General features: G+C 37.0%; 1 protein-coding gene across 1 annotated transcript in view; it reads right to left on the bottom strand.

The window, feature by feature from the left end:
- Positions 1 to 22,449, bottom strand: part of LOC123250226 (atrial natriuretic peptide receptor 1-like) — a 123,479-nt gene that overhangs the window by 6,865 nt on the left and 94,165 nt on the right. Inside the window, exons 17-19 of the mRNA XM_044679246.1 lie at positions 5,924 to 6,022; positions 3,306 to 3,350; positions 1,057 to 1,214 (exon numbers count right to left, since the gene is read on the bottom strand). Of these exons, the coding sequence (XP_044535181.1) occupies positions 1,057 to 1,214; positions 3,306 to 3,350; positions 5,924 to 6,022 (302 nt within the window). The remainder of the gene's footprint in view (positions 1 to 1,056; positions 1,215 to 3,305; positions 3,351 to 5,923; positions 6,023 to 22,449) is intronic.

Genomic DNA, 22,449 nt, shown 5'->3' with positions numbered 1-22,449 from the left:
GATGCTATATATATATATATATATATATATATATATATATATATATATATAGTTGTTGATCAGTTATTCAGTTGTGTGTCTGGCTCTTTGTGACCACTTGGACTATATTGTCCATGAGGTTTTCTTGGCAAAGATATTGGAGTGGTTTGTAATTTCCTTTTCTAGTGGATTAAAACAAACAGAAATTGAACAATTTGCCCTGGGTAACACAACTAGTAAGTGTCTGAGACTATATTTGAACTCACATCTTCCAGTCTCCAAGACCAGAGTTCTGAGCTGCCTCCAAATGTTTATTAGATTGAATCAAATTCTGAAACAAGTATGAGGTCTTGAAATTCCCAAGTACCTGATAAATTTCCCACTGCATCTTTCATCTAATGTTTTCTTTTTTTGTTGTTGTTAGTCATTTGGTAAGGGCTATTGACATGAAAACCAGGCATGCTCAAATGCTAAAAACAGATCTATGATCTTATCAATTGAAAATTCCCTCCAAAGACACAGATTCCAATACATGCCTGTTGGTTCTGGGTAACTCTTGTCCATATTCTCTCATTAATTCATTATATTAATAGGGAAGTGAGGGAGAAAGGGGAGATGATCTATTCAACATGTTAGAATTCTTTCTCAGTTTCTCATGACGTTCCAACAGTACCAGTGGAACAATGGTAGTTTGCCTAATTCCTCACTCTCACCATGTGACCAGTCAGTCCATCTTCACTTCCTATCATAAGAATTCCTAATAGCATCTTCTACTCCTGTTTTCAGGGCCCCTCATTGGTTATGTGTTATAGCCAATTCACAACCACTATATGTCTCTCCATTGCCCTCCATGTGACATTTATTTTTTAATTCTTTTGAATCCACTGTATCCTACATCTTGATACTATATCACAAAACTCATAGAATATTGATGTTAAGTCCTTTGCTTTCATGAAAAGCTTGAAGTAATTAAAGGAACTTTCCCGTTTGCCAAAGGCAATCCAGTTTATTCTTGTGTCCAACTGTAGTTGTAATCCTTTGTCCAGCTGAACTATTTCTCTCAGACATACATTTTACCAGACAAAACTCCACAAATTGTTTCTCCAAATGCATGTTGCAGTCTGCGCAATCGGTATTCTTCAATTCATCTTTCCTATGTAGTGTAAATAGTTTTGCCAGTAGCCATTTTGTGCCAACTGTTGCAAGAGGTGGTTCAGATTTTAGAATGTCCAAAGCTGGCATGAGACAATGGAAGACCGTTGGAGCACCCCTATAAATAGGAAATCACCCCAAGCCAAAGTGACTCAGTCATGAGTTAAGTAGGTGGAAGGATGTTGGGGAAAGCTCTCCAATTGAACCCAGAAGCTTCACCAGAGACTTACAGCAGATGATTCACCTTGGTGTCTAGCTACTTAGGTCAACCATCTTATCCAGTTATTAGCAGCTTACTTCATCAACAACATCATCAATATTCAAAAACATCATCAAGAACATCATCACAAGAAATTAACAACTATTCTTTGCCGGTCAAGTTTAGCTTTGTCATCTAGCAGCTAGACTAAGACAGAGATTGCCAGGCCAGCCTGTGTGTCAACATTCCATTCGAGGTTTTTCTCTAAAAGTAACTGTCAAGCCATTTCATCAAACTAGTTTCAGCTTAGATTATCCTTATACCTCTGTCCTTACCCATTATCCTTATTCCCTTATTTCCAGTTATTCTTGTATCCATCAATTAAATATAGTTATCTGTTACCTGAGATCTATTATCTGGCCTAGTTCTCCAACTCCATCAGGATTCTCACTGCCAAACCTAGCAGTCGAGGGACAGTTTTCTGGCTAGGAAGAAGTTTACTACCAACTCTTGCTTGTAATTGATACTCTTCTGTTCAAGATCTTCAATACTAATTCATAGTCAGACAAGCAGTAATTCAAATAACATCAAGAAGATCCAAAACTACAAATCCTTAAGGAACAGTGAGTTTAAACTAGCTACAGTTTGGAATCTTCAGAGTATCAGCTCACTCCCACCCCCACCCCCTTGGGAAATGCTGTCCAGTTGCTGAACAAGAAGCAAGCTATGAAAACAATCCAAACAATAGACAAGTCAAATCCTTTTGAAAGACTACCCATCTCTTCAAAAAGACCACTTTGGAAGCATTGGTACAATCAGCATAATTTCACCAAAAACAGATGGATCTGGGAGGCCTCATCACCTACAAGGAGTCTCTTTTAGACTTGGTCTCTGTGCTGGGGCTCCTCTATCAAAGTCGTGATCACATTTGGTTGAGCATATATCTCCCTGCTTTATGTCTCACTTGATATTTAATTTAGAGGGTTGTTGAGCAGAGTTGTTTCTATTATATCTATCCAGGAATCAAATTATTTTGAGGTATGGACGGAAGAAATCTTGCTGGAAAAAAAAACCACTGTGAGGCAGAATTTCACTGGTCTAATTCAAATGCTTTTTCATAATTAACAAACAATAAGCATAATGTCATCTTATATCTTCTATATCCTTCAGTCAATTGTGGAATGGTAAAAATGCAATCCATTGTTGAATAGTACTCATGAAAATCTGCTTGCCCCCTACTAATATCCTTATTAGGGTGCCCTTGATTCATTTATAATTGATTCCCATAAAGATTTTGTAGAGGCACAAGTTGGTATATTGATATTCTCTTGGTTAATTTTTTTTGGTACTAAGGGTTGAGATTTCCATGCTTTTAGTAACTTGCTCTCCTTCAGATACCTTGTATGTTAATTTCTTCCCACTGTTACGATTAAAAATGATAAAGACTGATAAAATAAGAGAAATTAATATTTTAATAGCCATGGCAATGTTAGTGAAATATCTATGACCGCACTTGACTATCTCTTAAATTTACCACTGGAGACCATCCTCTTTCTCTCCTACGCCAGCCAGCTAAGCAGGAAACCCAAGAGGCTTTCTCTAGGCCCTCCTCCAAATTTAAACTGCCCCATACGTGGGGATGCTTGATGTCCCCGCACCTTAAACCGGAAACCAGAAACCCATAGGAATCACGGGAAATGTAGTCTCATAGTCCCCACGTGTCCATAGGAAATTTGTAACATACTTTTAAATGGCATCTCCCCAATTCCAAACATATACCACTCTCATGATTGTATTTGGAGAGATCCAAGACAGACCTACATATACTGGGTCCAATCAACTATTTTTAAAATCTTTGTTCTCTTTCATTCCATTGCTAAATGACAACTTCCAAGTCACTAGAACCTTACAAAAGACTAGGGGAAATAATTGTTTGAGTCTCATTTTCTTGGCCATTCATTTAAGAAAACCTGACCTTTCGTCCCATGTACCTTCACCTGAGTAGTAAGCTCTTGACTACCTATGGAAATTGGGGACAAAGAAAAGATGGATAAATAAAATGACTAAATAATACTGCAATCTGAGTTAAGCCATCCCTTTTCAACTAAACCCTACTAATCCTCTACTAATTCTACTACAAGCAATGAAAATAAGTTGTCTGAGATTCAGGCCCAGTTATTAATCATGCCTACCTAATCTCTAAATACAAATCTTTAAGATTTTCTAGTTACAAATTTTTAAGAAAAATATTTCAAACTAGGAAAGTAGCCCAAAGTTAGGCAGAGAAGACAGAGAAATGAAAACAGAGACTATTTCTCATTCCTACAGGCAATAACTAAATAATATTTCTTTGAATAAATGAGTAGACCCCATACTGGTTTTTTCTCTAAATGGGAAAAATGAGAGGATTTATTTCACATAATGTGGAATAGCAGCATGTTAAGTACAAATTACATTGTATTTTTAGATTATAATAGTGTGTACTTGAAGCACTTTCTGCCTGAAACACTCAGTTTTGTGGAGGCGGACAAGAGAAAGTAGCAAACAGGTGAGGAGAAAGTGGTATGCACAGGCCAGGAAATATACTTTCCTGAAATGAGAAACTGAACTTGTACTTACATGGCAATTGGTAGAGAAAACTGGGAATGGAGTTCCTGAATGAAGTACTCTCCTCTAGACTGCCTATGCTTCAACCAAACTACCTGCTTTGCTATTCTTCACATTCCATCTCCAATCTCTATGTATTTTCACTGAGAAAATTTGAAACTTAAATAAGTTTTATATTAAAATTTAAGAATATATTTTCTATTAAGGTAACAATAAAAATATATTTCACATATAGGACTATAATAGAATATGTGCCATATAGTATTGTGTTTATGTTCTGTATAGTCCTATATTTGTATATATTTATATATTATCATAGAACATAATTACACTGATATGGAGAATTACACATATAGTTTATGTTACTATATAATATTATATGCACATATATTCTGTATAGTCCTTTATATATATGTAAGGATGAGGTCACTCAGATGTCTTAACTGGATCAATCAGAGATATATGATCATAATGTGAACAAGACTTAGACATTACCATTGAATCACCCCACACCATTTAAAGTAACTGTCTTAATCAGGTGATAACACTTCTATTGAATCAGTCAATTAATTAATCAAGGATTAAGTGTCCCTGAAAGTCATGGGATGAAATGGAATGAAGCTATGCTTGCTAATTTTGGCTGAAGAAACTCAATCATGTTCCTCGGCTTTTGTATAAATGAGCAGACCATTTAGGAATCAATCCAACAGATTTGAGTGATAAGCCAGAAGGGAATAACCCAGTCAAATCCCATAGAGGAAATTGATTGGTAGGTGGATGAGTAGAACTGCTTTCTCTTTACCTTCTTCTTCCCTTGACCAGAGGAAACCTTATGAACCTAGGAAGGTCAGAAGATTTAGAATCCTAGAAATCCTTCTCTGGATCCAAGGACAAACTAGACACATAGGCCACGTCAAGGACTCTACAAGGATCCCAAAAGAAAAGTTATAACATATCTAAGAGGAATATCTTGAAGATTCCAGCAAAAAGACTTCCAGGAGTTGTGAGTTACTCTGTCACATATGGTCCAAGTTTGAGCCCACTTTCCCTTAGATTCAGCACATACTTGTGAGAAAGTAGGGCAGGGGGGTAAGGGGAGAAATGTTTTATACCAATAATTCTGACTGTATACCACCTTAGTAAGTATCTCTAAGTAAAAGCTCATTAAATCTGGCTGACTGATTAATACCAATAAATAGACATTGGGTGAAGAATACCAGTGGGGTATTTGTGAGCTATATAGCACCAGAAAAATATTCCCCAGTCCCTCAGGATTAACTCTAGACATTCAGGGAACATAGAAGGATTCTCCTTTTAGGGATTCAGACTGTGAAAAGAATGTTGGGGGAGTTGTTTCAGAAAATATGCTACATGTATATGTTGTCTCCCCTAGCAGAATATAAGCTATTTGAAAGTAGAAATTGTTTCATTCTTCATATTTGTATCCCAAACATCTAGCACATAAGGTTAATTATTCACCCTTGAGGAAGTCACTCAAAATCTTAGGACATCTTTTGTAGGGTGAATAGGGATCTAATAATCTCTGAAGTTCCACGCAGATCTAAGATTCTAATATTTATGTGACTTCTCAAGAAGTAGATAATCACATGTGTATCATTAACTTTAAATAAATATAAGGGACAGTGACTGCCATCTTCTTAATGGCTTCAAGTTGTATCAAAAAGTTAAAGTCAAAATCAGTATCTTAAATCAATGGTGTACATTTCATTGGAATACAGAAAACTTTATTAGTCTAGTAGACAGGAAACATTTCTTTGAACCTTTCTTAGTGAGAAATTATGCTATTCCCCTCAATTGAATCCACCTGGTGGCCCAGATGGAAAATGGGAAGTTCTAAAGATTTCCATAAAGACTTAAGTATTTTCTGAAAAGAGAAATACCAGCAATTAGAATATATTTTCCTATACCCCATTGCTCTCCCAGAGAACTCAACATATAAACCCTGGAAATGACAATCATTCATACCTTCACTTGTTGACTCCATTCTGGAAGCTGTATTCACTGTATCTCCAAATAAACAGTATCGGGGCATTTTGGTTCCAACAACTCCAGCAACCACTGGCCCTAGTGAAAAAATTCAAACGTTCAAAAATGTAAGAATAAGAGCCAAGTTCAAATAAAGCCAAGGAAAAGAAATTTAATATCTTTGTGTACTATCTTTGAAGCTTTGACTCATCATTACTCTCTGTTCCCTAATGAATGAAATTATATACCAAAATGAGCAGATTTGACATTAAAATGAAAATTCTTACAGGTGTTGCACATTAAGATGGGAAGGATTAAGAGATTCTGCCAGGTTAATTTTGATTCCATGTTACCCATTTAATCATGGGGCTAGGAAAATATGCTGTGGGAAAGGAGAAAACAAAACAATTAAAAGTTGGACCAGTGGCCCAGAAGTCCTTAGTTTGAGGCTATGCAAAAATATTACTATATGGAAACGAAGAGCCTGGTTGTGCTCTCCTCAGAACACTGGGAGCCACAGCAAGAGACAAGGCGAATGTAGAACCTGGGTGTAAATGCTCAAGTAATTATGCAGGATGCCATAAAAATGTAATATCAAACATTCCAAAGGGTCTCTTCAGGGATAGAGTAAGGAGGTGGAACCAATTGACTAAAGATTATGCAAGGGACAAGCCAAATCTTAAAACCTTGTATGGCCTCTCCAAGGCTAAATTAAAAGCCAGGAAGAGGCCTAAGAAAAAATAGCAGCCACCTTGTCCAAATAAGCAAAATTAACATTAAATGGTATTTAGATTCCAGAGGGAAAAACAAAGGGTCACTTTACTCTGATCCACCACGCATATCCAGTGATTTGCAAAACCTTAAAATTTTCTCTCTTCCAGTTAGGTTTAGATCAACATCTCACACCCTACCCCAAGATAAACTCAGAATTGGTGAATGACTTGAATATAAAGAAGGAAACTATAAGTAAATTAGGTGAACACAGAATAGCATACTTGTCAGGGCTTTGGGATAGTAAAGATTTTTAAGACCAAGCAAAAGTTAGAAAAAATTACAAAATGTAAAATAAATAATTTTGATTACATTAAATTAAAAAGGTTTTATACAACCAGAATCAATGCAACAAAAATTAGAAGGGAAGCAACAAATTGGGAAAAAATCTTTATAACAAAACTTCTGACAAAGGTCTAATTACTCAAATTTATAAGGACCTAAATCAATTGTACAAAAAAAATCAAGCCATTCCCCAATTGATAAATGGGCAAGGGACATGAACAGGCAATTTCCAGATAAAGAAATCAAAACTATCAATAAGTACATGAAAAAATGTTCTAAATCTCTTATAATTAGAGAAATGCAAATCAAAACAACTCTGAGGTACCACCTCACACCTAACAGATTGGCTAAAATGATAGCAAAGGAAAGTAATATATGTTGGAGGGGATGTGGCAAAATTGGGACATTAATGCGTTACTGGTGGAGTTGTGAATTGATCCAACCATTCCGGATGACAATTTGGAACTATGCCCAAAGGGCACTAAAAGATTGCCTGGCTTTCGATCAAGCCATACCACTGCGGGGTTTATACCTCAAAGAGATCATAAGGAAAAAGACTTGTACAAAAATATTTATAGCTGTGCTCTTTGTGGTGCAAAAAATTGGAAAACGAGGACTTCTGGGTTAAAATGGCTGCAAAGTAGTAGTCAGTACACTTATTCTTATTACCACCAACCAATACATGATATCTCAAAAGGACAAAAAAAAGAACAAATCAGATGAATGAAGGGACTCTACAATAGGGCTCAGCATCAAAGGTACAGGGGATTTAGGCATTTCCATGACATAAGGGGGTGAAATAGCTCTCATCAAAATGCAAGCTTATCAACCCTCCCCCACCCCACATATGGTGCTAGAGTCAGAGTCAGTGCGCCAGAATTACAGCGAGTGTGGGGCAATGTCTAGGTTTTTGGCAGCTGACTAAGAGAACCAGGGACCTATCCCTGAGAACAGCTAGGCTTGAGACCCCAGGAGTCTCAAGAACATAAACCTTGGGTGAGGAGACAGAGCTGAGAGAGGTGGCAGATAGTAGAAGCCTCTCATGGAGACTACTCAGAAAAGTAGCCTCAGCCAAAAACTACTCTGTAGCTCCATACACAGAGAACCTGCCCTCCACTCTCAGACTTCAGTCTGGGAAGGAAATTCAGCATAGTGATGGCAAGCAATGCCCAAGAAATAACCACCTGAAAGAATAAGAGAAAGGCACTTACCCTGGACAATTTTTACAGAGGAAAAATCCAGAACACAGAGGAGACAGTAGAGGCGGACAAATAAGCAAACACATCTAACCCTTCCCAAAAAATGGAAATTGGTCACAAGCTCTTGAAGAGTTCAAATCTGAGATCATGAGAAAAGTGGAAGAGATTTGGCAAGAAAAAGTGGGAAATAGCTCAAAAAGAAATTACAGAAACTCCCAATTGGAGAAAGAAATCCAAAAATCAGATGAAATGATAAGCAAATTGGAGACCAAAATTAAATGGCTAGAAACAACAAAAAACAGGATAAACCAAACCAAAAAGGAAAATCAAAAGATTATAACAGAAAACCAGCCTTTAATGACCAGAATTTGGCAAGTAGAAACCAATAATCTCGTAAATCAGCAAGAATTAATAAAGCAAAGTCAAAAGAGTGCCAAAAAAGAAGGAAACATGAAATAGCTCACTGAGAAAATTAATGACCTTGAAAAGAGATCTAGAAGAGGCAATTTGAGAATCATTGGTCTACTGGAAAATCCAGAAATCACCAGGATCCTGGACATTATACTACAAGAAATTATCCAAGAAAACTGCCCTGAAGTCCTACAACAAGAGGGCAAAATAGACATTGAAAGAATCCATAGATCATCCTCTACATTAAATCCTCAAAAGACAACCCCCAGGAATATAATTGCCAAATTCAAAAGCTTCCAAGCTAAGGAGAAAATTTTACAAGAAGCCAGAAAGAGACAATTCAGATATTAAGGAGCACCAATCAGGATTACACAGGATCTGGCAGCCTCCTCACTAAAAGACTGCAAGGCTTGGAATATGATATTCAGAAAGGCAAGAGAATTGGGCCTATAACCAAGGATCAACTACCCATCAAAACTGACTATATACTTCCAGGGGAAAGTATGGGCATTCAACAAAATAGAAGATTTCCAAGTATTCATAAAGACCAGAACTAAGTGGAAAGTTTGATATCCAACCACAAAAATCAAGAGAAATACAAAAAGGTAAATAAGAAAGAGAGGGGAAAGATTTTTTTTAAATGTGCTTCTTTAAGTCCTTCAATAAAATCAAATTACTTGTATTCCTATATGGAAAAATGATATGTGTAACTCTCAAAAACTGTATGCACTATTATAGTAATTAGAAGAATTATTCATAGGGAGAGGTTGGGGTACTAAGTGGTCTAAAACAATATGCAAAAAAAGAAAAGGGAGGGATAGAAAATGGCACCAAGAGAAACTTGATGGAATAAGAAAAATAGGATAATCTATACCACACAAAGAGGCTCATGGGAAGGGGAGGGGATGAATACTATTATAAGAAGGAGAGGAAGAGAGTGTTAATAGGTAATACTTAAACCTTACTCTCAGTGGAATCAATTCTGAGAAGGAAGAGCTGCTAGATCCATTGGGATAGAGAATACTATCTTACCCTTTGGGGAAAGTCAGAAGAGAAAAATCAAGGGAGGGAAATAGAGAGGGGAGGGAATTTAATAGACCCTAAAAATAATAAGAGGGAAACAAAAAGGGAGGGGTTGAAAGGGAAGTAAAAAATTGGAAAATGAGGAGATGCCCTTCAATTGGGGAATGGCTGAACAAATTGTGGCATCTGATGGTGATGGAATATTATTGTGCTCAAAGGAATAATAAACTGGAGGAATTTCACGTGAACTGGAATGACCTCCAGGAATTAATGCAGAGTGAAAGGAGCAGAATCAGGAGAACATTATACACAGAGACTGATATACCGTGGTACAATCAAACATAACAGACTTCTCTACTAGCAGCAATGCAATGATCCAGGACAATTCTGAGGGACTTATGAGAAAGAACACTATCTACATTCAGAGGAAAAACTCTGGGAGTAGAAACACAGAAGAAAAATAACTGCTTGATCACATGGGTTGATGGGGATATGATTGGGGATATTAACTCTAAACAATCACCCTAGTGCAAATATCAATAATATGGAAATAGATCTTGATCAATGACACATGTAAAACCCAGTGAAATTGTGCATCCTCTGTGTGGGGTGGGGGGAAAGGGAAGGTAAAGAACATGAATCTTGTAATCTTGTAAAGATATTCTAAATTAATTAATTAAAGAAATTTTTTAAAAATAAAATTTCTCTCTCCCTAACATTTGTTATATACATATATCCCCTTCTTTCCTTTCATACAATCACCACCCTAGTTCAGACTTTTTTCACTCTTCACTTAGATTATTGCAACAGCTTTCTAACTGGTCTACCTGCTCCATAAAACAGCCAATAATAGCTAAGATTTATATAACACTTACTATGTGCCCAGCATTGTGCTAAGTGCTTTATCACATTTGATCTTCACAACAACACCTGGAGGTATTACTATTATCCCCATTTTATGTGGGAAGCCAATAAGAGAATAGATAAAAATCTGAGACTCCTCTTTTGACCCCTTTTGTGATCCTTGTGATTTCTTGTTGAAAAGTATTGTGGCCTTATTGAAAAGCTTTAAGTTCCTAGAAAACCTGAATGTAAAGAGTTAACACTGTTCCCCTTTGCCCAGGAATGCAGCTACAGCCAAGGCCAAAACTTTAGCAGGAGCAATTCAACCCTGAGAGAAATATTGCCTGACTTGGCTTTCTGATAAGAACCTAGTCAAAATTCAGCCTTGGCCTTGGTATATTCTGAAGGCAATGTTTTGTGTTTTTTTTAAACCCTTAATTTCTGTGTATTGACTTATAGATGGAAGAGTGGTAAGGGTAGGCAATGGGGGTCAAGTGACTTGCCCAGGGTCACACAGCTGGGAAGTGTCTGAGGCTGGATTTGAACCTAGGATCTCCCGTCTCTAGGCCTGGCTCTCAATCCACTGAGCTACCCAGCTGCCCCCAATGTTTTGTGTTTTGATGTGACATAATTTGTAACTTCTGTGCATCTGCAAAGTTTCAGGGGAGTTCTTTTGCATGAAATGAGTCTTTAGACATATATAATAAACTCCATGCCCCTGGAGCCAGAGCTGGAAGCATGAGGTAAAAGACAACTCCAGTGTCCCATCATTATTTCCTTATCAACTAAACTGTCCTTATCAGGTTATCAGAGATGATAAAGAGATCTCAAGAATTTTACAGATGAGAAAACTGGGATAAACAGAGAATAAGAGACTTGCCTAATTAGCTATATAGCTAATAAGTGTCTAAGTTCAGATTTGAACTTACTTCCTAACTCCAGGTCCCACATTCTATTCACTGTACCACCTAGAGTTTTTCAGCTCCAATCCTTCTTTTGAACAGCTACCTAAAATATAATTCCTAAAATATAAATTTAACCATGTGATTCCCAAATTCTACTGATTCCCTGTTATTTCTAAGGCATAATATAGATTTTTCTCTTTCATATTTAAAGTCTATTCCAACTTGATCTCAATCTTACCCACTTATTTCCTCATTCTAATTCCTCCTCACACACTTGGTCTAGTCAAACTAGTCTTATAATTCCTTATGCACAGAATTCCACATTCCACCTTTTTAACTTGTTACTTGCTGCCCCCTCCAAACCTTAAATGTACTCCTTCCTCTCTTCCATCTTAGAATCCTTGTTTTGTTTTGTTTTATTTTGTTTTGTTTTGTTTTTTCAAGACTTAGCAGCTCAAGTGCCACTTTCTTCAAGATGGCAAAGAAGAGGCAGGAGTTCCCACATCTCTCTGAAAACCACCTCCAACCAACCTTCAAATAAAGCATCAAAATCAAGACTAGAGTGGCAAAACCAGCATGGGGACCAAGTGGGTCAATTTTCCTGCAGAAAAAAACTTGGAAGGAAGGGAAAGTTTCTTTTACTGAAGTGAAAGAGAGGAAGAAGAGTCCAATGAAACTGTACCAACAGCGCAAACCAGAAGCAACCCCTCCCCTTCCCCCACTGCTCAGCCCAGGCCCAGGCCAGCTATGAGACACCCAAGACCCTGCCTAAGCCAACAGAAGAGCACCCCCATGCCCATCCCTCAAAGTTCAGCCTAGCACAACCCACCCCCAGTATGCTTGACCCAAAGAAACCTATGTTGAGGCTGTGAGCCCCACTGTGTGCCTGGCCTTGTAAACCAACAGCAGGAGCAGTGGGAGGCAGCTTCCAGAGCTCTCAGCCCACAGACCATCATACTGCCTTGAAAGCTACTTTTCCTAAACCTCCCAGCTGCTAGTGACTTGCTCCCCAAATCATATTATATCTATTTTACCTACATCTGTTCATGTTATATTCCCTGCTTAGACTGTCATCTCCTTCCAGAGAGAAACTGCTTTCATCTTTGGTTTTGTATATTCAGTGTCTAGCAGTGTGCCTGAAACATAGTTCATGTTTTTAAAAATACTTGCTAAAGATAATACATGTATAACCTAGATGGAATTGTTTGTCACCTCCAGGAGGGGAAAGGAAGGGAGGGAAGGAGACAATTTGGAATATAAAACTTTGGAAAACTTATGTGGAACTTTGTTATTCCTTGTAATTGGTAAAAATAAAATATTTTTATTTTAAAAAAGAAAAAAATACTTGTTAAAATTAGAGGAACAAGGAAAAAATTATCTGTCAAATCTATGGATAACAACCAAACAAGAGATAGTAAGGATCACAGAAAATAAAATGGATAATTTGACTATGAGAATTTTTTTTAATTGCATGGATTCAATACACCTGAAATTAGAAATGAAACAACTATGAGGAAAAAATTTGCAGCAAGTTTCTCTGATAAAAGTCTCATTTCTAAGATATAAAATAAACTGAGTCACATTTATAAGAATAAGCAACCATTTCTCCATTGATAAATGATAAAAAAAAAAAGGACTTGAAGCCATAGTTGTCAGTGAAAGAAATCAGTGCCATCCAGAGGTAATAAAAAAATGTCCCAAAGCACCAATAATTAAAGAATACAAATCGAAACAACTGTGAAGTTCTATCTCATACCCATCAGATTAGCAAAGCTGATGAAAAAGGAACATGACAAATGTTGGAAGGGCTTTGGGAAAATAAGAAAATTGCTGCACTGTTGGTACAAATATGAATTGGTCCACACATTCTGGAAAATAATATGGAATTATGCCCCAAATTTACTAACCCTTTGATCTAACAAATGTTGCTAAACATCTCCTTTGACATAGCAATACCACCAGTAGGCCTTTAACCCAAAGAGATTAAAGAAAGAGGAAAAGGTCCTACATACATAAATACATACATATATTTACATATACACACAATATGACATTTTCCTCCTTCCTTAATCTTTTATATATGTATACACATATATACATATTCTTGGTGGCTAATTGTTTTTTTATTTAATTTAATTTTTTTCTCCAATTCCATGTAAAAAGTTTCCAACATTTTTCAAAGAATATTAAGTCTCAAATTCTCTCCCTCCCTCCATCCCTCTACCAACCCTTCATCCCCTTGACATGGAAAGCAATCTCATATAGATTTTACACATGCAATCATATAAAATATTTTTCCATGTTAATCCTTTTATGGAAGGAAATTCAAATAAAAAAATGAAGAAAATGAAAAAAGTTTACTCTGGTCTGGATTCAGACTCCATTTCCCGCCCCTCCCCCGACATCCCTTTGGAAGCAAATGGTATTTTTTATCATGAGTACTTTGGGACAGTTTTAGATCATTATGTTGCTGAGAATAGCTGTTATTCACAGTTCTTCATTATAAAGTATTCCTGTCACTGTAAAATGTTCTAGTTCCACTTATTTCAATGTGCTTCAGTTTATGTAAGTCTTTCCAGGTTTTTCTGAGCTCCTCTAACTTGTTCTTTCTTACAGTATACTAGTATTCCATTACAATCATATACTATAACTTACTCAGTCATTCCCAATTGGTGGGTGTTTCCTCACTTTCCAAATCTTTGTCCCTCCAAAAAGAGCTGCTTTAAATATTTTTTTACATAGAGATCCTTACCCTCCATTTTTATTTATCTCTTTGGGATACAAACCTAGTAATTGTATTGCTGGGTTAAAGGGTATGCACTGTTTTATAGCCCTTTGGGTTTAGATCCAATAGATTCTCCTGAATGACTCAGTTCACAACTCCTCCAACAATGCATTCATATCCCAGTTTTCTCACATCCCCTCCAAATTTTATCATTTTTCTTTTCTGTCATAATAGCCAATCTGATAGGTATGGGGAGTTCCTCAGAGTAGTTTTAATTTACATTTCTCTAATCAATAGTGATTTAGAGCATTTTTCACATAACTGTAGAGAGCTTTAATTACTTTGAGAATTGCCTATTCATATCCTTTGACCATTTATCAATTGGGAAAAGATATATATTTTTATATATTAAACTAATTTCTCTATGTGTTTGAGAAATGAAGTCTTTATTAGAGAGACGTGAAAAAAATTTTGCACCATTATGATTACTGTGTATTACTTTCCATCCTATTTACCTCTGTTTAGTTTCTGACCTTCACCTTACCCTATTAGCCCCATCCCCTTCTCTTATCCTTTTTCCCCCCTATTTTCCTGTAGGGTAACATAGTTTTCTATATCCAATTGATTGTGCATATTCTTCCCTCATTAAGTCAATTCTGATGTAAGGTTCACATGCTCTCCTCCCCACTTCCCATATCTTCCTCTCTGCTATGAAAGCTCATTCATGCCTCTTTTATGAGTGATAATTTACCACATTCTATTTTCCCTTCCCCTTTCTCTCAATGCATTCCTCTTTCTTATACCTTAATTTTATTTTAGTTTTTATATCATCCCATTGTATTCAACTCACACCCTTACCTTCAATATATCTCCTAACTGTCCTAATAATTAAAAAGGACCTTGGCATTACAAGAATCTTCTCCCATATAGGGATGTACACACTTTAATCTTATTGAATGTCTTTTAATTTCTCTTTCCTGTTTACCTTTTTATGATTCTTTTGAGACTTGTATTTGAGTCAAATTTTCCATTCAGCACTGGTCTTTCCAACAGGAATGTTTGAAAATGCTCTATTTCATTAAATATCCATTTTTCCACCTCTGAAGGATTATACTCAGTTTTGATGGATGATTCTTGGTTGAAGTCCTAGCTTCTTTGCCCTCTGAGATATCATAGTTCAGGCCTTCCAATCCTTGAATGTAGAAGCTGCTAAGTCTTGTGTTATGCTAACTGTGGCTCCATGATATTTAAATTGTTTCCTTTTGCCTGCTTGCAGTATTTTCTCCTTGACCTGGAAGTTTTGGATTTTGGCTGTAATAATTTTGAGAATTATCCTCTGGGGATCTCTTTCAGGATGACTGCTTGATTCTTTCAATTTCTATTTTGTCCTCTAGTTTTAGAATATCAGGGCAGTTTTCCTTGATGATTTCTAGAAAGATGATGTCTAAGCTCATTTTTTGATCATGGCTTTCAGGTGGTCCAATAATTTTTTAATTATCCTTCCTGGATTTATTTTCCAAGTCATTTGTTTTTCCCATGAGATATTTCATATTTTCTTCTGCTTTTTCATTCTTTTGACTTTTTTATTGTTTATTGATATCTTATGGAGGAATTAACTTCTACTTGCCCCATTCTGTTTTCAAGACATAATTTTCTTGAGTGAGTTTTTGTACCTCTCTCTCCAGGTGGCCAATTCTACTTTTTATAAAACTCTTTTCTTCAATGTATTTTTGTACATCTTTTTCCATTTGGCCAATTCTTATTTCTGAGGAGTTCTCTTCTTTGGATTTTTGTGCCTCTTTTGCCAATTGGCTTATTCTGTTTTTTTAAGATATTAATTTCTTCAGTATTTTTGTGCCTCCTTTACCAAGCTGTTGACTCTTTTTTCATGATTTTCCTTTTTCACTCTCATTTCTTTTTCCAATTTTTCTTCTACCTCTCTTATTTGATTTGTTAAATCCTTTTAAAGTTCCTCCATTAATTCTTTTGGGACTTGAAAGCAATTCATATTTTTCCTGGAGCCTTTGGATGCAACAGTATTGACTTTGTTGTCTTCTGAGTTTGAGTCTATCCTGTCACCAAAATAACTTTCAATGTTCGAGTTTCATTTTTTGTTGCTTACTCATTTTCTTACTATTTTCTTTTCTTTTAATTTGAAAAACTATTGAACTTGGGCTCAGTAACTGGGATGAAAGGAAGACTCTTCCAAGCTTCATGTTCTTTGATGGTTGCCTTGAGAGCTGCCATTGGGGATCTATCTGCTTTCAGTTCTTACAAGGTAGTCTGACATTAGGGTGGTATATTTGATACTCTCCCATCCTGTGCTCTGGTCAATGAGTAACCTCAAGTACTCTTTTTCTCCTTTGAACCGTGACCAGGGCCTCTTGCCCTGCAACTACAAGTGCTTGTGTCTGCTGGTGCTCCTCCTCATCCGGTGGTTGTGCCCCAGGACAGCCCTGGTTCTGAATATAGGCAATACTACAAGAGCCTTGCACCTATAGCTAGCAAAGGGACCCCTGTAATCTCCTTCTGAATAGTTGCCTAACACCAACCCCTCTATGGCTGAGAGTTCCAGAAGCCTTGGATACTGCTTCAGTTGTGCCCAAGTCCTGTTGCCTCAATGGAGCCTGCCATTGGTACACTGTGTTCCATCTCCACTCCAGGGAAATAGATCCCTCCTTTTAAGTTACTTTGGGCTGAAAAATTACCTCACCTTTTATTTTCATGGGTTATGCTGCTCCAGAATTCATCTTTAGGCATTATAGTATAGTTTTTTGGAGGGTAATTTGATAGAAATCAGATGGGTCCCTGTACCTTCTTCACATTCTTGGCACTGCCCTCTGATTGTTATTTTTTGTGTGAGCAGGAATAAAATAAAATCACTAGTGATCTTTTGACTCAAGAATAAATTGTACTTAAGTGAAACAGAGCTTTTCAAAGTCATTGGCCTCATTCTCTCTTCCAAAGTAATAGAAGTCCAATGGCAAGACAAAAGTCAAAACAACTGGTGACGAGTCAGGATGCAGTGGGTGACTGGCTTCTTCATTGTCTAACCAAACCCTAAGTATCCCAACAGTGCCTGCTTCTGATGCCTTCATGGCCATTGGAACAAATTGTTCTCATCTGCCCCTTCAACCAAGGAAAGTCTTCACATGCCTGGGTAGGTACCCCTCTAATTTACTGATGGTGGTAATCCTCAACTGGTTTAGCCCATCTATGAAGATAGTTTTACTGGAGTGTGGACACTGACTATGCTACAGCTTCTTGGAGTCACAAGTGAGAGTTCAGTGACTAGTGGACATGAAAGAATGAAAACAGGCTCTGAAAAGGGCTCAGTAAGCTCTCACACCAAAGGTATTAGTCTTCCCTGAACCCCCAAACCCCCTATATTTTTATACATATATTATATATAGTGATATAGAGATGTTATTTATTTGTACCTATCAACCACTTGTATCTATGCTTACCAGCCTTCTGAAAACTCACATTGAATGTTGGTTGGAGTCCATGCTTTTAGCATTGGGATAAATGAAATGAATGAATGAAAAATCATCTAATAAGTGCTAATTATGTGCAAAGCTCTCTGATAAGTGTCTTTAAGTACTAATTATGTACAAAGCACTTTGATGAGTGCTAAAGATCCAAATAGAAAAAGCAAGCTAGTCCCAAGCAGGGGGGCAGTGGTGCTAACTACAACCCTGAGTGGATTGTTCAATTTTCAAGATGAGCATTTACACCTCCGAAATTGACAAACACTACAAGTTAAGGCTTGATTTATTGCTTTGTTGATTGCATACGCCTAAAAAAGTTTTAGGAAAAAATATTAATCATACAGATTAAACTTTGAAATATGCCGTGTGTACATTTTTCTTCCCATAGAGTCATGTGTTACACTTGACCATCATAACCCCAATTCTCTGCTCTCAAGTTTACATTCTAATAAAGACAGACAGCACATACAGGAGGTTTCCACTGTGAGTCAGATGGAAAAACCCAGGGATCCTTAGGGTGCAATTGCGAGGCAGATGGTAACACATCTTCTATTAATAAGATGATATGTTTCTGGTGTTAAAGCATTTGATGGTGCCAAGAACTGTCTGGCTTTTGAACTTTATGGTTCTTCAATAGTTGTGGCTTCCAAGGCAGTGCCTCCTCTTTGCTGGCAGTTGATGTTATGGAAATAGTACACCCCTTCTTCACATGGGTAGCCCCTCTGGATGGGCAGGCTGGAAGCAAAGCTGGTGGTCTGGTCATGTGTGGAGGGGACAAGTGCTGCTATTTCTTGGGCTTTAGGGCTTATCTGACCATCAGTGGTAATTGGTTAGCATTGGTGGTGGCAATAAAGATGGTGGTTTCCACAGGGGTTGTCCCTCACTTAAAGTGGTGGTAAAGGAATGAAACCTTATCTCAAGTAGTTTTGCTAAATTCCTTAAGTCTAAAGGAGCTTTAGAGGAGTAAGGGGGATCCACGGCCCTGCTCAAGGTTGTATGTTATTCTGGAGAGCTCTCCAAGGGAATTCAAAGGCTTAGGAAAGCCATTTAAACATCATTAGTGTTCTGAAGCAAACCAGACTTGGAAAAGAATTGGCAGATTGGTTGTAAGATTTCAAAACCCAATTTCTTGTAGGCCATTACTATTCACCCACAATGTTAGCCAAAGTACCATGCTTCTGTGGAGAAGTTATAATTTTAAGGAGGGGATCCAGGTCAGTTATGTCTTCAATCCTCTCCCGGTGGCACTCCTGACTCTATAAATCTTTCTCTACAATTTCCCAGAAACCTCTTCATCCTAGCCCACACTGCTCTTCTGCCTTAAAACCAACACATAGTATTGATTCTAAGATAGAAGGTAAGGATTTTAAAAAGAGAGAGAGAATGTAATTTATTTCTTTCTGATTATATTTGTATTCCCAGCACTTAGCATAGTTCCTGGCACATAGTATGCATTTAAATACTTAATTGACTGGATTAAATCTTTGAAATATGTTTCCCAAAACAAAGATTTCTTTGAGAGTTTGCCAAAAATTAAGTTTTAGGTTATTTAAATCAAGAAATCTGAACTTGAGGTACATGGACATACATAGGGGAAAAAATTGCATGTTTATTTCGCTATAATTGGCCTCCTTTGTAATCCTATGTAATCCTATCAAATGAGATATTTAATTTTTTCAAAAGCACAGGATGGACCCTGTAGCACAGTATATAAACATTTATTATCTTTCTTATGTATATTATTTTATGACTTTAAAACACATTCTTCTGAAGACCATAGGCTTCATTATAGACTGCCAAAAGTGTCTAAGATGCCCACAAAATTAAGAATCCTTGCTTTGCTTGAAATTCACAAGCACAATTTGAAATGTATTCATGCTTTTGCATTACAGCAAGGAAGTGAACTAGGTGGTCCCGTGATCCTGTGCTATTTTGTCTATTGCCCATGGTGAGTCCAATCACACACTTTCAGAATTGGAAAGAACCTCAATGGCCATCTGATTCACCCTTATCCAAACAACAATCTCTTCTCTTGTGTTTTTGATTATCAGTCATCCACTCCATTGAGGGAGAACTCTCTACTGCCTGAGGCAGCCTATTCTACTTTTGGACAGCTCTAATTACTAGGACATTTACTCAGAACTCATTCTGAAGTCAAATGAAGAAGTTATCAAGACAGAGATTGACCCTCAGAAGGATATTAGTCTTGATATCCTTTTACAATATGAACTTTAAAGTTACAATTAGAAAAGTGTCTGCCTTGGGGACAAGCTAGGTGGCTCAGTGGATTAAGAGCCAGACCTGGAGATAGGAGGTCCGGGGTTCAAATTTGGCCTGACACTTCCTAGCTATGTGACCCTGGGCAAGTCATTTAATCCCCATTGCCTAGTCGTTACGGCTCTTCTGTCTTGGAACCAACAGACAGTCTTAATTGTAAAATGGGAGGTAAGAGTTTAAAAAGAAAAGAAAAGAAAACATTCTACCTTTCTGCTTATTCCATATACTCTCACAGATGAATAAAAGTAAATTTGGAATGAATGTCCAAATAGCAATAGAATCCTGAGAAGCTGCATTGAATTTCTTGGAGTTTGATGTTTTATACTAGGGCAATGTTTAAGTAAGGCCAGAAAAGTGTCAAGTATGGGGATATTTTAGTATCACAAAAAGACATTAAATAGAAGTCTGATCATTTTGACATCAGCAGATCCATTCCCTCAGATCTTTACAAGTCAAAGCTGTTTCCAATAGTGCACTTGCTCATTCTGCACAATATCTTTCCCAGACCACATTGCAAATAGTGGAATAATATTATAACTGTAACAATAAAGCATGTATAACCCTTGGCCCGGGCTGCTTGAGTGCTAGCAGCTTTTTAAAAAAGCTATAATCTCCAAGGTTTTTTGTTTAGACAATTTGGCCCATTGAGCATCCCTTACAGAGCTATTTAGGCAAAAGTATGGAAGAGAAAGGTCTTCCATCACTAAGCTTTCCATTGTTTGTACTTGAAGGAGAAGGGAAAGAAATGAATTAGAATATCATTTTCAACCAGTGGAATGGAAATTCATGCCCTAGAAAGGTCATCTGGTTCTCAAGGAACAACATTAGTTTTCTTTAACTGAAAGGAAGAATGGGACGATAGGGAAAACCTTGGAATTGGATTCAAAAGATCTGGGTTCAAATCCCATCTCTGTCACTGCTTCTGTGACCATAGGCAGATCATTTAAGTTCTCAGTCAAATGACATTGTTGAAATATTACCCCCTCCTTCTAGGAATTATTAACTCAACTTTATTTATGTCAAAGTACTTGATATAACTTTCATTATCAGTTTCCCTTTGCAGTGGAATATGGGAGCTAGACAAAGTATCCTGTACAGTCTTTTCTAAAGCTTTTTTTCTTTTTAAACCCTTACCTTCCATCTTAAAATCAATACTCTGTATTGGTTCCAAGGCAGAAGAGTGGTAAGGGCTAGGCAATGGAGTTCAAATGACTTGCCCAGGGTCACACAGCTAGGAAGTGTCTGAGACCAAATTCAGGACCTCCTGTCTCTAAACCTGGCTCTCAATCCACTGAACTGCCCAGCTGCCCCCTCTAAAGCTTTTCTAAGCTCTAAATCTATAATATGGTGAGATGAAGGAAAAACAGAACAACAAGGTAAGTGTAACTACCACAATAAATTACATCAACAAACTAAATGGAAATAACTTAATTGGGAAAACTTAGATTGAGCAAACAAGGGACTGTGGAAAAGGAAGGAAGTAATTACTGTGATCCTCATTACAACTCACAATACAGTGGGAAAAGCATTGGCTCTGGAGTTAGAGGGCTTGTCTTCAAATCCTTTCTCTGATGCTTAATACCTGTGTGACCCTAAGCAAGTCATTTGTCCTCCATTCATCATATCCATCATTTATCCTCAGTTCTCTTCTCTGTAAGATGAAAGCACTGAACTGAAAGGACTCTGAGTTTCCCTCCAGCTCAAAACTTGACCAGGAAATAGGCAGTCAGAGAAATGAGGAAAAGGTGGAGAAAGGTCCAGTTGCAAAAACTTCTCAAAGTTCTCCCTGAATAATGTCCTAGGGCAGCATCTTCCAATTTATCACTGACCACTACTCAAGAACTGGCTAAAGAACTGAAGAAAGTCAATAATAGAAAAATTGAAACTCATGAAATTGGGCCTGCAAAAAGGGTAAAAGAGATTCAACTTCAGTGGCCTCTAAAAAAATTTCCAATAGCATGTCAAGGTCACTTCACTGGTCTGAAAGAACATTGAATAGGCAAGGGGGTCTATGAGAGGGGTATTGAGTCTAAATCAAATTTATCTAGTATGATAGGATAAGTAAGAAGCACATATTTAGTAAATATACCATAGAAAGATCAGCAGAATGAATATATATATAAAACCTGCCTGAGGTTAAGAAATGAACAAAAAATTAAAGGAAAGTAATAACAAGTAGTTTGAGATAAGCAAAACTGAGTTAATATTTCCTAGAATAAGGAGGAAATAGTTCAACAAATTCTGCAAGTCTCTCCCAAATGTTAATGTAACAATCAAAAGAACTTTCTAAATGGTATAGAAGAATTAAGTGGAAATATCAATAAAATAAGGATGTAATTTGAATTCTTAAAGAATTAATCAATATGTGCATCAAGAGAAGAGAATCTAGAAAAAATAATAATTTTTCTGGAAAATAAACAAAATTACCAAATCAAAATGCAAAAGATATAAACAGAAGGAAAGCTATCAAAAGATAATAAAACTGGTAGATCGGTTCCGGGTTAAGATGGCGGCAGAGTAAGAAGCAGCTCTTAACCTCTCCTGACCGAAACACACAAAACTCCTCAAGGGGACATAAAAACAAGTCCAGACGAAC

Source organism: Gracilinanus agilis, chromosome 1 (genome assembly GCF_016433145.1).
Source record: "Gracilinanus agilis isolate LMUSP501 chromosome 1, AgileGrace, whole genome shotgun sequence".
NCBI lineage: Eukaryota > Metazoa > Chordata > Mammalia > Didelphimorphia > Didelphidae > Gracilinanus > Gracilinanus agilis.
Note: the sequence above shows the minus strand (reverse complement) of the source record. Positions and strands in the feature narration are given on the sequence as shown.